Source organism: Puntigrus tetrazona, chromosome 16 (assembly GCF_018831695.1).
Source record: "Puntigrus tetrazona isolate hp1 chromosome 16, ASM1883169v1, whole genome shotgun sequence".
Taxonomy (NCBI): domain Eukaryota; kingdom Metazoa; phylum Chordata; class Actinopteri; order Cypriniformes; family Cyprinidae; genus Puntigrus; species Puntigrus tetrazona.
The window spans coordinates 17,076,815-17,096,118 of record NC_056714.1 but is presented as its reverse complement, the minus strand read 5'-3'; the positions used below and the strand labels follow the sequence as shown (position 1 = coordinate 17,096,118).

At 38.3% G+C, this 19,304-nt stretch overlaps 1 protein-coding gene across 1 annotated transcript in view; it reads right to left on the bottom strand.

Annotated features, from left to right (window-relative positions):
* Positions 1-18,936, bottom strand: part of LOC122359941 (G patch domain-containing protein 8) — a 76,897-nt gene extending 57,961 nt beyond the window's left edge. Inside the window, 1 exon segment of the mRNA XM_043260180.1 lies at positions 18,155-18,936. Coding sequence (XP_043116115.1) covers positions 18,155-18,268 — 114 coding nt within the window. The 5' untranslated portion in view covers positions 18,269-18,936.
* Between the last annotated feature and the right edge of the window lie 368 nt (positions 18,937-19,304).

Sequence of the window (19,304 nt, the reverse complement as noted above, 5' to 3'; positions counted from 1 at the left end):
GGGGTTGGAGATGACAGGAACATTTAACTTTAAGAGCATAATATCTCTTTACCACCCACTAACATGAAATAGAAATCTCACTCTTAAATAGCCAAAGCTAAATTTTACGTACACATATATCCACACACAACCACCCCTCACACACACAATCGTGATGATTAGTGATTCTATTCCATCATCAGTGCTTTTATGCTTGTCAGCGTCATAAACTGCCTCACCAGCGCTTTCGTGCCTGAAATGTTTCCCCTTCATAAACTCACCTGATTGACGGATATTTTATGAGACCGCATCCGAGGATTCTGTATCTCTCTGATTAAAATAAGAAATAGCTAAATCAGTTCATCCTTGAATGAATGCTAATACCGAGAGGGTCTTAAAAGAAGCATATAGAACAGGTGTACGACTGATTACCTACTATGGAAAATAAGCTGTAAATATAACGTCCTCTACACAGACAATGAGTCTAATACAGAATATGATCAACTGTAAGCAAAGCATTTATAAGAGAAGCCTTAGGCCATGCGACTTTGCTGCATCGTCACGTTATTTGTTCGGCTGTTCACTTTAAATTGGTGTCTTGACACTGTCACCTTCATTTTCCTCTTTCAAAATGACTATGGCAGCTCTTACATTTTTAAAACAAGACCAATGAATACAAACCAAATTAGAATCTACTGGCTGCCCTTGGAGGAAATGAGTGCACGGTGGAGGAATAAAGGATTAGTGAATGCTGGGAAGACACATTTATGCCTAGTCACGTTGTAAAAATTTAATGTTTAGAAAAATAAAGCAGACGTGTTGGTTAAAATAAAGGATAAATATAGGAAATGGCTTTTATCACTCATTTTGGCACTTATTTATAAGTGGTTATATTCGAATATAATCGTTGTAATTATTCTGCAGAGTCATCCCGCACGCAAATCTAGATCGCTGAGAAATAGCGGAGATGCTGAAACTAATGAACATGTGCCAAGAGGAAACGAACATTGCGTATTCAGCAAAGCAAAATAAACAGCAAACAGCAAGTTCCTCATTTAAAATATATTGCCATTTTAAATAACTTAAGAGTTCATCTTTAAAAGCACTAATAATTTAATAACACTGTCAAATAAAATCTGTAGTGAATGTCAAAATCAATATGCATTTTTCATACTGTAGTTTATACAGCTGTGATTTCTAAATGAACACAAAAAAGTTTGCTTATATAGTTGAGATGTTACAGAATATTATTATCATTACATTAGCCATTTATCAGTATTAACCCTTCGAAGCCTATTATATAAAGTGACAATTTATATGAATGTTTGTAAGTCGTCTGACATGTTATAGAGATTTCACTGATTCACATCACAATTTAGGAGAATATGACTTCAATTCTTACCATTATTTTTCTATCTGTGGGCCTCTGACATGACTGAAAGTTTTCTCTCAATTCATATCATATTATACAAGTCCTAAAATTCGAATGTATCCTAATAATACTAAAAACAACAAAAAAAACTGTATGCTATTGTTTATTTAATATTTATTTAACTTATATTTTGTCAAAACATTTTCTGACATCTGATAATATTGTCTTACGTTTGTTAATCATTGTTTCCTATCTCAGGCCTCATAACGTTATGATAATTCTGTTACCAGAAAATAATTACCGTCTAACCTTTATTGGGCATGATTTTAATATTGATGCATCCCTGATGAATTACAATACATTACAATGCTTTTCCACCAAATATTTTTCAAATATATATTTCAAATATATATTGATAATTCAAGGTGCATAATATACTCAAATGGATTGATTTCCAGAACTTTTATGAGGCCAAATAGAAATATTTTAGAAACCTCAGTATTTCTTAACAGTACATACACATCCAAACAACACACACACACACTCAGCAGAATTTTAAAGTAATTCTCAGCTTGACAGGCATATGGAGTACCTTGCAGTAGAAACTGCGACAAACACTACTGCAAAGAAGATATCTGACAGCAATACTGGACAGATCATTTAAATTACAGCCTGGATATGTGACGCTGACAAAGGTGTCGATGATATCAAATTAGCACTGCCCCTGGTTCTTATCTCATGCTGATTTGAATCAATGACTGCCATAGACTGCTTATAATGTGGCATAACATATAATCATTCTTCGCAAATATTTTGTCATACCGAAGGCCTGAATGTGTCAGAGCAGGTGGTTTTGCCGTCTTCCTGGTTATTATGCGGCCACAGCTGAACGTGGGAGGCGGGTGACGGCTAGTCACATCATGATGTGACTTTACAGTACAAATTATATCATATTACTGACACCTGCCCTGATGAGTCAGAGCGGTTTTGTCAGATGAGCCGTTTTGGAAAATGCCACGTTTTCGGTGCAGAGAGCAGCCGCATTATTGACACAATCTCCCTCGCAGAGAACATCAGCATGGAATCCACACAGAGGGCTGATGAGTAAACAAACCCACAGCTCTGAATACAAACACCTCCACACATGCACACACACACATAGGTAATCTTAAGGGGAAAGGGAGCGTGTAATCTATGGTAATGGCAGCCACCCACCCTGCGTGATGGAGTATTCCCAGGCCTGACGAACAGAGCTCCTCATCAGTCAGGATGCTCAGGCATTACTAATGGATGTGAGGGGGCAGAGAGTCACACCAGAATGATTATAAGTGCAGTACTTTAGAGTGATGTGCGAACAGAAATCTCCCCCCTCATTTGTATAGGGATCAATGATGGATGAGATAAAAACACTCACAAAAAAAAGTGATTAACCTGTAATAAAGTTATGATGCACTTTAAGGAACAAATTAATGTACCTGGAACAAATGCACTAAGTTGAGGGCACAATACCATACAAATGTATACAAATGTAATACTATATTTTCAAATTCTGTAACAATATGTATACCACATATGTGTGTGTGTTTGCGTGTGTGTGTATTTATAAAGACACCTGCACAAATCATGGGTTCTCGTGCAAGCAGCATGCATTTATTTCAACTGTCATATTAACACTGCACAAGTGAGCAAGCAGAAGAGTAGATTCAAGAAGAGTTTTGAGCGCTGAGCCAATCTTTGCCACATATCGTGCCCCGGACTAAAAATGCACTATAAACATTAGCACAAAGCACAACCTTTTACGCCACATTAAGGGCATTTCATTTAAATACTATTGTAATTTTAGTATTTACATTTTAAAAAAATGCAGGGTTAAATACAAACCAGTGCTGGGTAAGTATAGACAAATGGTTGGGTTACTGTCCGAAACTGTTGGTTAAAAACAACCCAAATATTGTGTTTGTCCATAGTTAATCTCGCATTGAAATGATAATTATAAGAGTTAAACCGTTACATTTTAAATTGGCAGAACAAAGCAAGGGTATTTTATTGTATTAGTGTTTTTAGTGTTTTGTTGTTTTTAGTTAAATAATAACAGTATCTAAACATATCTGAAAATAGAGAAAATATGTCCAAGTATCTAAAAATAGGAAAATTAGTATACACAATTAAATACTAAATCATATATATATATATATATATATTGTGACGAGTCGGCTGCCCCTCCTCTTTATTGTCACCATCACCCCCGTATCACCAGGCTCGGACGGACGAGAGGAAAATGGCCAGGTCTGGCGGCGTTACCTGAAGGGATTTGTGTCACCGCCGCCGAATGCCCTGCGCGCCTTCGGGAGACCGGTCTCTTTGCATGCACGCTGGTGTCCTCGTGGGTCCAGGAAGGGTGCGTATTGTACAGTTGCACCCGGATACGGCTGACGGGCCAGGATAGCCGTTAAATCCCTAAATCTCTGACGACCGAGGAAAGAAGCGACGGAGATGCCGCGGAAGAATCGCGCCCCGAACAGGAGAGGGCGCGTGCGTACCGCCGGACTCCGCCCCTTACCTGGATGGAACACTACCTGACCTTCCACAATCCCAGAAGCACAACGAGGGCACCAGTTTCCCCTTTTATTTGGACACTTTTCCCCCTTGGACACTTTATTTTGTACTACATGTTAATAAAAAGCCTCTCCGAGGCCTGACGCCACGCCCACTGTGTCTGTCGTTGGCTCAAACAGTGGTGGAGAATGCGGGCAAGGCGGAGCTTAGACGGCACAGTATTTTGATTGTATTCCCAGTGTTTACTGTCATTTGTGGCTTTGAGCATGTCGACTAAGTCTGTAAATAATCCCTGCCCCGCCCACTCCGACCGCTGGAGCCTGGTGAGGAAGGTAGCAAACGCTTGGGGGAGGGGAATGTGACGAGTCGGCTGCCCCTCCTCTTTATTGTCACCATCACCCCGTCCTTTGTTCGCCGCCCTTCACCAGGCTCCCGACGGGAGTGGGTGTGAAAGGAGGGGCGTGGTATTGGCCAGGTCTGGCGGCGTGTGAAGCACACCTGAATCTTGTCACCGCCGCCGTTAAAATAGAGAAAATGGGTAGTAGGAGCTCGTCCCGCCGCACAATTGGGAAATACAGTAAATCATATATCCCCTAAATCTACGATATATACCGCCGGATATATATATACAACGAGGCACCATGGACATACACTTTATATATATTTTTGTTATAAAATAGGCCTGGACGCCACGCCCACTGTGTCTGTCGTTGGCTCCTCCCGTCACAATATATATACAGAATATACATACCAATTAAATTATTTTTATCAATATTGGGTACTGGTATGCACACATGCACACACATATACATGTACAAACACACGCACACACAAATAATACCACACCAATAAACAAATTAAGGAAAAAAGATTAGATGATGTACCGATATCCCTAAAAGTAACACACAAAATGCATGATGCACAAACACTGCATTTTCTATTAAATAAATCTGACTGAATTACATTGATTTAATCAGTCTGCTAAACAAAAAAAAATACACTTTGTCATTTGGATTTGGTTGCATGTAGATTAATTGCAATTTGAATGTAAATGTGATCACCCGCCTTATGCAAATAAGATTACATGATGATTACGGTCATACTCAATAGGAAACTCCTGTTAGCCATTTTATAATTTCCGACTGTTGTTATTAAATTGGTTTATTTCCTTAAAGCAGAAATGCTATTAGTATGATAGCATAACGTAAGCCTGCTGCTTTAGTTACAAAGCTTTGCTCACGTAATGCTTGCGGGCGAGATGTGAAACAGGCCTTATTCTTGTAACAAAAGTAGAATGAATGTGTGTAAACCCATTGTAAAAACGGTCTTATGTAAATTGTTGCGTTCAGTTCAATGGGACAATTTACACAGAATGGATTCGTTCTACTCGTGTTTCTCAAACAAGGCCAGATGTGTGAGGGAAAAAATTCTTCTGAACCCAAGTCTGGATAGTGGCTTGCCAGGTTATTTATCTTAATGAGAAAATGGTGCATATGAGAAAAGCACAGAGACCTATCAGATAAGTGAAATGCTGAGGCACTGATGCATTATGGGTAGTTTCACCAAAAATGCTGTTTTATGCTGTTTCAGGTTGAATACCCACCGCTGCTACTGTGAACTAATATACTGGTGCATGTTTGTGTGTCTCAGACTGAAAGCCACGGCTGGGAGTGGATTTTGCTGTTTTTCCGGAGATGGAGTGATTTTGCCGAAGGCAGTGTTAGCACAGGAAAGTTGGACCCCTCCTGCTGTTTCTTAAAAAACTTAAAAACAGACCGAAAGCAGCTGGTCTGTGCGCACACACTCAATCACGCACATTTGCTTGTAATGACTGTGTTTGGGTTTATCTTTGTAAGCCTGATGAGTGTATTGTGGGTAACTGAATAGCTCATCAGAGGGAAGAAATGTGTGCAAAGACACACACACACACACACACACACACACACACACAAATCCACAAGAAGAGATCCAATCAACACAGAAAAAAAAGCATGACACTCACGTTCATTAATCTAAAGAGTGCTTAACGATTCTCTAACTTGCTTAAATGCTCAGAATCTCGCGCTGACACACTAAAAGAGATGTATACACACATGCAATATATATCTGATTATACATTTATGTCTTGCCTAAAGCACTTTTCTCACTAAAGTTAAGTAAAGACAATCAATTAAAACACAACTCTCAGAGGAATTCATAAATGTTAATAATTAAACTAAATGAATTCAAATGGATTAAACGTACATGAAAATGGCAGAGTGTTACAGAAGTGGACTGGAGTCACAGGGGAAATTTTCGTGCGGCACTGAGAGTGCAGTTTATTTGCATGCACTACGTTGTTACAAATCAAGCGACGATGCAAACAAGTCCACAAATTAATGCTGAACTCCATTTGCATCTTGGCCAGTTCTGTGGTACTGTAGGTTGCGGAATACATACAAAAGCATCCTCCCCGCCACTGTGTTTCAGGCATACGACTATCTGAAATGGCAAAAAGCGTGTTCAACTAGCCCGCACGTCTGGAAATACGCCAAGCTATAATGTTCTTCCCCATTATTTTTCAGCATTTTATGAATAACTGCTGCTATGATCAATAGAAATCATAAACAAACATCTTTCTTGTGCAGTATTTGGTCTACCATCTGCTTTCACTAACTGTGCAGTGTTAATTGTAGGCAAATCACCTTGAGGTTGTGAATAAGACCCAATTTGAATAAAACAGAAGCCTGTAAAAAAAAATCGCAAATAACTTAAAACCCTGACAAATTAAATAAGTAAATATAGTAAGTAAATGTATTTTTGAACCTTTAAACAAAAATAGGTTTGCATGTGTTTATATTATATTTGATACATTATAGAAATTAAATAATACATTTAATAGAAAATGTATGTTATATTTTATTATAATAAAGTGCATTGTTATAGTAAAATTAATTCATTTGAATTATTGCAGTGCAGACTGCATATATAAAAAAATACATCAGTTTCCAATTTGCTAATTTCCAATGCTATGACATGGCCAGATTTGCTTATAATTGTGGATTTTGGCATTAAAAAAAACTACTGGCAAGACATGCACTAAAAACAAGCAATGTATTTGTAATATTTGTGTGGCTAACCTTACTGAATGTGCATTTACAGGAATTTTCCCTCACAAATTTATGGATTTTATTTAAATATATCATGCAATGTGACGTACGAAAGGTAGTCAGTTCACTCGTCTTTACAAAATTCTTTAAATTCCTTCCGAAAAGCATGTCTTAACCCATTTCGTGCCTATGTTAGACTACTCTCACCTGATTACCCTATGCTAATTTGCATTGCTCTTGGTAGATTGTGTTAGTAATTATGTAAATGGGAGAGTGTTCTTTAATTTGCGTATTGTCAGTAAATCAGCCACATTGGAACATTCCACTCCCATTCGTGCTTTTATGGAATAGCAGTCTCACAATAATTTGCCCTGTTTAGTAAATGTGGAATAGTCACGGCTTGCTGTTTCAATCTGTACCTGTGGATGTGGAAAGGGTTAAATGGAAAAGCTGTACGGTGAAATATTTTGTACAAAGATATTATCAAAGCAGCGAGTCTGGCAGATTGTCAAGAGCTGGCTTCTGGCCACATAAGAATTCTTTTGCCTCATTATTTAGGTTATTCATGCTGTTCAGATCAAAGAACCCACACATGCACAAACAAACACACAAACCTACCTATTCACTTTCACATTTAAGCATGAGACGCTTGCGCAAACAGGATGTCACCCAAATCCATTCAAGGCTGTAAACAAGAGAAAATCAATTGCCCCAAAGCCCAAACGCCATTCAGACACAAACTTCCTCCGAACATTTCCATGCAGTGCAGAAGACAGCAACTCTTCCGACTTTCTTACTTCAAGCATGTTTCATGTCACCAGACACACAAATTGCATGCACATGTCAAAACAGCACATACTCTGTTTCCTGTTTGCTTCCCGACTCCATTCAGAAGGGTTTTCACAGGTGTGCGCATCCTAAACAGACCAGTGTTTATTCTCATGGTCAGACGCTGCCGCTTACTGTTTGCCCTTGTCAGCTGACCTCAGTCCAAAAATATAGATAGAATGTAAATAAATAATTAAACTGACTTGGAAATGAGGGCAGAACTGAATATATAAAACACACGCAGACAAACATGGACACGCAAAGAGAGAATATTACACCCTCCAGGATCCCGCCGTCACTGTAACCTTGACCCCATGAGTTTGACTGTGCCTGAAGCAGCGCATCGTGGTCTAGCGGATGCCTTCGAGTCAGCATGGATAAAAACTGTGAGTCATTTGCTTATTGCTGCGAACCGTTAATGTATTATGCTGCCTAATGAAAGCTTGAGGGAAACAGCAACATGTAATAAAACAACATCATAATTGAACAAGTTATGAGGATAAAAATACATCAAGAAAAACATGAACTGCTGCTGGTTGAAGTTAACAAACACATATAAGCTTTGTCAATCAATACTGAAGCAGAAATGTATTATATAATGTGTATTTAAAAAATACAAATATTCAAATACACAAATACAAAACAATACTTACTCATATAGTAAAAGCATATGATCCATAAATGTGTTTTGTACAGTTCACTTTGCATAATTATTACTTTTATTGCTATTACTTATGATACTGATAAATATAATCATACAGCATAAGTGATAATTACAAAGTCACAAACTGTCAGACACCCATGTATGGACGTCACTACAGTAGTTTATCACACATCACTTGCTATAATTACAGACGTTATTGAAAGCTACAGCCAAGCCAACGAGGCTAGAGTGTTTGCGGGGAGGGGGGTGCGAGTGGGATAAGGGATTAGAAAGGGGGTTAATAAGAGGCCAACAAAATTAATTACCGGTGTTTACCTTTGTATGTTTTAATAGAATTCTTTCTTCCTCGCGCTGATCGGCCAGGATTGTGATTAAAGCCATGCCACTCACCCACTCACACACACACACAAACACACACACACACAAACACACACACACACAGACAACAAGCTTTTCATCTGTATTCCTTCATTCCTGTCTGAGAAATGAAAGGAATACGAGTTCTAGGAGTGTTGAGTACAGCAAACAGACAAGCTGTATAAAAACTGCAGTCGGGCATTCAATCTCTGCAGGAGATCATAAATCCCAGTTATGATGAATGAAGGAGCTTAATAACACAGTGTGAAGTGGATAATGAGCAGCACTTCTAATCATATAGTTTATAATCAACAAATAGGATGCACACATTGAAGCTACTGTTAAAAGTCGTGTCACAGTGTGTGTGTGTGTGTGTGTGTGTGTGTGAGCGCAGTTCATTTTAGGGCAACCCTGTTCACTTATGCAATTAACACAAACAGGAGATTTCCTAAGAGAGTGCTTGAGTGTGTTTTGATTAGATCAATAGAGACTCTCATTTAGCTGCATGACATCAAGAGAGTTTGCTCACTCTTTTACTTTTGCATCCTTCTCTCAGTCTTTAGTTATACATACAAACCTTTAACTCATAGTTCACTAGTATTTGGGGGATTATTTGTCTTTTATTGTGTCATAAATGGATTTTTGTTGTAAATATGCCTGACAAGATTGTTAGACTGACTACATTTTAGTGGGTAAAACAGGAGAAAATGTGTAATATTTATTTTAGGCATATATTTTTAGTGGCTAAAACAGGAGAAAATGTGTGATATTTATTTTAGGCAATATATATATATATATATAATAATTTTTTTTTAGAGGAGAGGCAACAACAATTTAACGCACTATAACACATATTTATGTTTATGGTTAAACCTGTTTTGTCTTTGACCCACACACATACAAATTAATTCAATTCAAGTCAATTAATGTTAACATTAAAATCCGAAAGAACAAACCGATACTCTTAGCAGATTTTTTAATTACAGCCCTAAGTATTTTCCAAAATCTGTATTTTGCATTATTTGTAATGTCACTTTGACAATATTTACATGTTTATTCCCTTATAAAGCTGCAAGCCAACTGGCAAGATATATCATTTTATTTACTTGCAAAAGCCAATTTCTACTCACACTTGGTTCTTTTAGAGAGTTAATTTTGTACCCAGACACCCGTCTACGAATAAATTATCAAGCACAGTTAGTCAAGATGCTTAATGGATAGCAGAGCAGAGATAAGGTGATTGATGCAGTAGTTAAACTGCTGATTAGTGAGCTTGTATGCTTTTTTTGGTGCTTGCTGTGACAATGCAATTACTGTTCCCAACATCTACTAATAACCACTGAAATATCTTCTGAGGTAAACGGGTTTCCTCAGAAACGCGTGCGCAAGAGAGATGGTGAAAACAGCTGCGGTGAAGCGATGTCCAGGGAGACAAAGCGGTTCTGCTGGAGCAGGGAATGTTTGGGATTGGCCCAATAAATTGAAGTGTGGTTTATTTTGGTGTCTGGGAGAAGGAAACGGAAAAGGGAAAGCATGAATAATTCCGTTATTAAGCAGCGCTGGCTCTCATTCGACTGTTTTGGGTGGTGAAGAACACAGGGAATGAGTCTCCCTCCACTCTCAAAGTGTCAGCAGGATATTATTTTGTCTCTGCCGTATTAAATTTACCCTGTTACAGCCTTATCAGCCGAATTAAAATGCGCTTGCTTGTTGTACCATCACTGTATTCCTCGGCTTCTCACTTGTCTTTCTTCATCGCCCACTAAAATCCAAACACACACACACACACACACACACACACAGGCTCTCTCTGGAGAAATCTTCTAGTTCATCGAGTACATCGGCAGCTGTATTGACAGTGACAGGTAGCATAACTCATATAAAAACCTCTCTCTTGAAGTTTGTTTATTGCAGGTTACTGTGTGGCTAAATGTCAGAACACCCTGTCTGAAAAATCTCCAGGCTTTAATTAGTACTCTCAACGGATGGCTTCTCCTCAGCTTTGTACTCAAAATTAGAGCTCCACAACAACTGCATGCATACATTCACAACAACAGCAACACACGAGCACACACACACACCCGTGATCCACTACGCAGTAATTCATCTTGACACACAAATCATGAATAAAGACACATAGCCCTGGGATTAAAAAAAAAAAAAAAAAAAAAAGGAAGGTGAGATGTAAGCATACTAGAGATGCATAATTTATTGGATACATTTCTTAGCATGTACATTACAGGCTGATAATGAAAGATTTATCTGGATATTTAAATGATCATGATTTCCATATTTTACATTTCGATTACTTTTGCCATCATCTAATGCTAATTTAAGCTGTTAACTGTCACCCTGTCCATTCGAGGGGCTCCCTAAATTCACTCCACAATATTGAATTAAATCCTCATCTAATCATGACAAAGTACGTATCGTTCTATGATTTCTAAATAAAAACTTTACCGCTTTGTTTGTTGGGAAATTATGTAGGACAATTAATAGATTAATTTATGCAAGAGTGCACCAAAAATCATACCAGGAGTTCAGACCTTCTTCAGAGAGTCTTCTTAGAAATTATATATCAGTTAAAAACTCAAAATTCATCCTTTAAAAAACCCATTAAACATTAAATCCCCATGGAAATGGCACATCGAAATCATGTTACAAGATGTTTTTGTTCATGAATTATAAACATTTAAGTTTGGCTAATGCACCTTGATGGCTATGTTCAAAAATGTGAGTGACAGTTAACAGGTTAAGGTTGACTTTTAAAAACGCTATTAATTTAACATTTTGTCAGCTCACATTGCAATTCTGAAGAGGTATATTTATCTTGCCACATTTATCTAGTTCATAGTTTACTGCACTGCATTTTGGAAAACCCATGACAGGCATACAATTTTACTTTCATTTTTGCTGCCTACATTTATCATCTCCTAAATAAAAAGAAAAAGAAAAAGAAATACAAATGCATTTTTACTTCAGGTCAACTTCTGTTGTTTGTGGGGACTTTTTGCTGGTCCACCCAGTGGTTTTTGTTTTATTTTTTTAACCGTCCTGGGGACATTTCACCTTCAACTCACAAACCTGACGCACACAGTGCTCACATTTTGCTTCTTTCATTCTTTTCCAATCATTTAATGCCACAAAAAAGTGGTCTATCAAGGGAACTGCACAACTTCCACCTTTACCTCTGGCAATGTTATCCCCATGACAACAGACTTACTCTAGCAACTCACTGTTACCACTACTTCAGTAACCGGCCTCCCAACTTCACCTAGAGAAGATTTTTACTCAGCACAAGAACACACAATCTAAAATGTAATGTAAAATAAATCAACTCAGAAAATATTTACAGACTAAAATTTCTGTTTTAATAATTTTTCACCTAAAAATGCTGTCCAAATTTGATTTTTATATTTGATTTTTTTTTTTTTTTTTACATACTGTATGAGTCAGCTGCCTCTGGTTTTCGGGCAAGGCCAATGGATCGGTGGAATGAGATAATAATTTAAATGATATTCTTGCTTATCTTGTTTATCAGCTTTGCATTCTTACCTCGAATGAAGCTTATCATTAACCATTGTTCTTAGACAAGATTTTCTTGGTAAGACTAAGAGGGAACAAGGCACCTTAGGGACAGATGTGAATGCATTCCTCTCTCCCCCTCCCTCTCTCTCCTCTAGACCCATTTAGAAACACTTACAGGCCATTAACAATCATTCCCCCTGATTAGAATGGCCTTTGAGTGCCTGGACAAATTGCTTTCAAACATGTTAGAAAATCCTCCAGCCATTTAGACTGTGTATTTTCCGGTACCCAGCAAGACCCATTCTGTCATTCTCTCTGCCTCTCACCAACCCTGTTAAAACAGTGTGAGGCTGAGATCTTTTGAGCTGCGTCAGCCTCAGGCTCTCTTTCTCTTTCCCTCTCATTCTATCTTCTACCTCACCTTTCTTTTAATTCATTGCATAATTACAGTAAGTGAGGGCCATTAATGAACATCCAATTCTGCCTACGGTTTGAAAACAATGGATTCTCGTCTATTGTTACTTCCTCCCACGCTATGTCAGGATTTTTTTCAGCTTAAAAGCAAAAAGACTGGAGGCACGGGAGCCGCTGTTATGTGCCGCTGTGTGTGAATGCGAATGTAGGATGACCTCTTTGATTAATTAGACTCTCGTAAAGCATTTAATCAGTTAATCGGGCAAATTAGCACCGCTAAAATGACCCACAAATGTGTTTAAGTGAAAAGGGTCCATCTCTGTGTGTGTTAAGGCTAGTCTGTGTGTTTGTGTGCATGCTTTTGTTTGTATTTTTCTGCACCGTAAGCCGAACCGAGAGAGTGATTCATTAGCCTTCCTGTGTGATTAGAGCTCCCTAGCCGTGTTAACGTCAGGACCCCAACACAAAGAGTTTCAGACAGGCAAACTCAGAGGACGGCTGCTCCCGGGCCTGGGGCTGAATATTAAATGCCGCCTGCTACACTCCATTAGCACAGCAACAGCGCTAACGCTCCTCAAAAAGAGCTGAGCTAAGTACAGCAGTAGCCACTCATTACAAGAATGGCCGAAATCATTAGTAAGCCATTTGCAATATGAGATAAAGAGAAAAAGAACAAATAAAGTAACAAATTATCCTTTAAATGTTCAAAACACAACTTATTATAAAGCCATATGACAGCACTAACTATAACATTATATATAGGGCCTACTGTAACACTGAACCACATAATTACAAGGCAAAATAAAGATATCAAGGCTTGTAAACTAAGTAAATATGAAGGTGATTTTCAAGCATAAGAGCGGAAATTGTAGCTATATTATAGTGTGCGTGTGTGTGTGTGTGTGTGTGTATATATATATATATGGCAACTAAGTTGTCTTATATCTGGACCTATTTAAATAAAGGACCTATTACAGTATACGCTCACTACTGTGTGTTTGCAGTATGCACTTGGACAGCTGCCTCTCTACATGACAGCCCTACAGGGCCAAAAGAAACTTAGGAGCACTTGTTCGTTTTTGTTAATTAATTTCTTTATTTGGTACAGTATCAAACTGCAAGTTGTGGCATCACAGATAACAGTTTCTCTGGCAGCTCTTAACTAGAAATCACAGAGTGGCATTATATAAGTCGACTGGCAGTGTTTCAGAAGAATTTAAGAGCTAATATGCAAGAAGCACGAATGGTAATCTCTTTAATCTATAACTACAGACTAGCAATGAAATATCCTTGTTAACTATAAGGTAGCCAGTGGTTTTCAAATCACTCTGATATTTCCTGACCATAAGTCATTAAATGTCATCTGACTAGTCAGATAAAACATGAAATGATGGCTACTCCAGCTAACATCATACCATTATGATCCATTGTAGATCTACTGCTCAGATCTATATAAAAATCTTATGAAGGGAAAGAAAAAGCGAGTTTGAAATACATGTTCCAAATGCTCAGGAAATTACTCTTTGTACTCTTGTTGGTTTCATATGTTTTTGAAAAACATGTTTATGCCAAGAAAAGGTTCGTGTTGTGAAACCAAGTACTAAGTCATATTTTTTCCCCCTTGTGGGAATACATCTGGGAGTGCACATTTTAATCATTACTTTCAACATGGTTTTTTATCGCACCACATGATTTTGTGGTATTTAGAATTTTGTTTTTTTAAGTTTAACCTTTATAAAAATATCTATAAAAAAAAAAGTATGTTAATTGCGTTACAAAAGATTTTAAATAAATGCAAAGAAAAAAACACTGGGTGATTTGCATTAAAAAAAAAACTTAATATAATCCAACCAAGAAAGAAGAAATGCCTCTTGTCAGCAGCAGCCAAGACAAACTGAGTAGCCCCATTCACTCTAACGCAATAGCTGCAACATTTTAGAACTAATTAAAACTCATTGCCTCTGCACATAAATTGTGCATTTGTGTCTCACTCATGCTGGCAAGACCTATCAACATATGCCTCTTCAGTGGCATACATGTTTTAAAAATGCGGTGGGAGACGGCAGTTTGGAATGCAAACCGGGTCCCTGCTGCAGCTCAACATCAAACATCCACACAGCGTCATGGGCGGAGTGAGAGGGAATAACCCAGATACTGAGCGAGTTCAACATAAGATCTGCTTGGAGCCTCTTCTCAAAAAGCTGAGATGGAGCCCCATAAGATGAGCTTGATGGTGCTGGCTGAACCACAGGGCAAACGAACAGGTGTTGACTGCTGTAGCGGAAAGCTGATCCAAATAAGTACTCTGGGACACCTCACTGAGACTGAGACATTCCAGTCCAATGAGTTAAACAGGAGGCTCAATGATGGGGAACATTTCAGTAAGGTTTAGTTTTGGTCTTAAGGCTATGTCATGGGAAACAGAGGCAGATTCAGCTGTTTTCGCTGTTCTAAAGACTTTAATGAGCAGAATCTGCACAGAAACTGTTGCTTATTGCTTTGTATGCTGATCTAGGGGGGAAAGACCTTGGATTAACCCCTTTAAGGAGGTCGGTTTGTACAAGCTAAAGCTCCCAAAAGAAACAAAGGAAGAAAAAAAAAGTAAAACAAACACATAATTGAAACTTTAGAATCAAAACATTTTTGATATTTACACATATAATAAGTTATTCTATAACACATTCATACTTCAAGTTTCAAAACTCAAAAATTACCTCCAGTTTAAAATATGAATTATTCTGTCAACGTTTCTGATGCTTAAGGATCTGAAATGGGGAGAATTGTTACTTCAGTCTACCAGTGATTTGATTTCTGCATTTTCACCAAAGCTCCCTTTATAATAATTGACAAAGTTCAACGATTTAAAAATGCACATTGTGTTTTCTCTAGGTTAGTCGTAATTAAATTACGAGGAAAATCACGTTGCAATAAGGAGATTATAAAGAGATGATCTGTAGACATGGCTGTGTTCGGCTAGACTGCAACATTTGAAGCTATGGGAGCAATTTTAAGAATAAGGCTATAATTAACACTGACAGCTGTTACAGTAAAAGCACAACAACAACTTTCTAGAGAGTTTCACATGAAATGCTTATTTCATATGAATATTCAAGATGTAGCTAATCATAGCAATGGGCGCTTGCAGCTGTCTCACAGAAGACACGATCCTTTCAACAGAGTGATCAAATCAGACTACTAAATTTATGATTGAAAATGAGCATTTATATTCAAAATTATAACCAATTATAATTAAAAATATGTCCTGAGATTATAAGTGCACCTTGGGCAACATTAAATAAATACCTGGCATATGATTTAAACTCGATTTTTCCTTTTCTTCATTGCAGAAAACTGTATATCATTGAACCTTGAACAAAAACCTGACATCTTTGCACCAGCGAGGTGCCCTCTAGTGCTGGGCTAGGGAACAACTGGAGTATGACATGCCCATTTTTTTTTTGAATCACCACCAATGTTTCTTCCTGTATAAATGAGAACAGTTCCCACAGCTTTCTCTTGGCCTTGATCTTTTTACACAAAGCACCCTAAAGGTTGCATAGTGCCCGGATCATTATGTTAAAAGACATTTAGCAAAGCTTAAATGATTTATTGCATATCTGACATTTTGAGAACACATCACTGCAACATATATAAACAATTATTAATGTGCATGTGATGTAAGACAACAGAGGCTGTCAGTCATAGCGGCTGAGATTCCCGAGCATGTCATTCTGCAGTCTTTGGCTGTGTGAATATGTGTCTGCGTGATCGTGTGTGTGTGTGTGTGTCCTCCTCGTGCTTTGAGGTAGAGTGAACATGGCACTCTGATTTAAGCTGGAGCAAATGCACCCTTCACAACAGCTGCTCTGAAATTACCCATCAAAACTATCACCAGTGAGCCCAGCTTCTTTCCAATCAGCCTGCACTGTCTGTCCATCCAAATAGAAAACACACACACACACACACACTTACATATCTCAAGTTACAAGTAACAATAAGTGCAAGTCTAATTTGTGTACTTATGCTGGACTTTTCTACATTAGTACATTTTTTCATTGGCATATATGATTTCACTAACAGGAAAAAATCTTGACCGGACATAAAGTTTAGGCTCACACTTAAGCAGAGCCTCAGTTAAGCATATGAATGGAACTGATTACAATGCTGGCTGAAATGACAGGTGAAACTTCTAGAAAAAGCCAAAAATGTTTTCTCTCACCCTGCTCTCATCTGATCTCTTTTGGCTATAGAAGCACTAATTGTCCTGTTTTGTCTTCATTTCAATGTTATATCATTTCTGATCAGTCGTGCATTCTTTCTTAAGCATAAAACAACAAAAAGGCTTTAAAGTCATTCTATATGCTCACTAAACAACTGCAATTTCATCAGCAGAAGGGGCAAATAATGCCCTCCAAAGAATTACACGTACACATGGATGGCAAACACAGATGAAGCACTTTTCAAAGCAGTAAAAAATTATGTTTAGAGGTACAAACATTTTTTTGTCTTTTTACTTTTTACAATTTTTATACTCAATGTTATATATGCAATTTGCCTTATTTCCTAGCAATCATGAGTGAAACTTCTTTTTAGTATACCCTGTCAATTTTTTAAGTTGTAAATAAAACAAAGATCTCTGGATAATGTTTTATGAAATGTCATCCTATATAATTCCATGTTTAATCAATTGTGTTACTTGCCGTTTCTTTGTGATTATTTTTGCAATTTCTAAGTAAAAAAAGTTTTTATAGTAGGTGACAACCTCAAATATGACAGACATACGCCCTGTTATGCGAAGGTTAGAACCATCAATGAATTTCCCATTCAGTTGCTTGTAAACACAATATTGTGGCATCCATAGGTGGGTTAGTACAAGAACGGTGCTTGAGGTCAAAGGTTTAACACGCAGCTCAATAGTCTGAGCCAAGCAGAGCAAGACCTGCCATCAGTCTCCGTTAGTAGAGAGTCAGGGGTCTGTGATCACATCACAATCACAAAAGCCTCATAGACTCACAAGCCTGACATCTGAGATATATATGCAGTGAGGTTTTACACATTGCATACATACAGTAAACTCCCTCATCCCTACTACATAAAACAAAGCGCTTTGAGGATTTGGCTTTCTAAGGCAGTTTACAAGTGAAGGTCATGTTGATGGAATGAGTTTCAAAGGTCATTAAATCCTCTCTTCTTTTCATTCAAAGCTGTTCCCACTTAAGTATAGCTATGCTGTCACGTGCATTTTATAAGCATACTTTACCTTAGAACAGCTGGGAACTAAAACATAAACACAATACAAACCAATAAACTGCGCTTTATAGTGCATCGCGGTGATATCTTTAACAAACAAAAACTGAGTATTGTTACCGGTGATTCGCCTCCGGTGCTTTTACAGAGCGGACCCCGGAAAACTCCTTTGATGCTCCGGTAGTGTCCATTGCTGAGGTGCGTGGAGCTGATCACGAGATAGTAGCACGCCATCCGGTCCAGCGTCACCCATGAGCGGGCTCCAGGGACGGCCAGGCGATCAAGTTAGTTTGGAGGTGATCTCGCAGGGGATGCGCCGAGTGGAGGAGCCAGAGGACGTCTCTGCGCGCTGGTCCGGTCGCTTCTGTCAGTGCTGGACGGCGTTAAAAGGACACGCCGATAAAATACGAATCTGCCGTGATTGCTAATCGGCAACACCGTCCCATACTTGTGTCACATCCTCTGTCTGTTTTCCTCTTTGAGAAGAGAGAAGCAGCTGCTCTCCAGCCCAGACGTCGTTATTGGATGTTGCTTTGGAGTTGCCAGGACTCTTCAGTCCCACAGACTCGAGCGTTTAGCCTTATTGTTTGTATCCAATACAAGAAACACTTCAACTGGGGTCACGTCTTCCTCAAACAGCGTCCAAAAAGTCACGTCTGTGGAGTGATTTGAAAATACACATTCCAGTGCCAGTTCGGTATTGTGGTACTTTTTTAATCTGAGTGAGGTTTTAGCTCGCTTGATTTCAAACGAGTGCGCGCGTATCTTCAATTGACCGGTCAACTCTCTGACGAATTTGCTGCATGTCCGATCGCAGATGCTCTTTTCCTGCGCCGAAACCATCCGCGATCTGAGCAGAGTCCAAATGAGTGTAAAGCAGAGGTTTCCTCTCTCTCTCTCTCTCTCTCTCTCTCTCTCTCTCTCTCTCTCTCTCTCTCTCTCTCTCTCCTCTGCTAAGGAGGGATTTGAGGGAGCGTAATAAAGCTTCCAACGGAACGTGGGCAGTTTTTGGCGCTGCAATGCAATCAGTGCGTTAAGAAATCCCCTTCATACACATGTAAGCATCTATCTATCTATATATCTATCTAGTTTGATAGTTAATCTGTGTTAACTATTGTCTTACAATTAACACTTCATGAGTAATTTTAACGAGTTAGGAAATATATCGATTAAATATAAGTAGGCAAGAATAGATATATATACACATACATACATACATACAAATTTGACATGTATATCTCTATTCCGACCAGTGTCTCTATATTTCCTC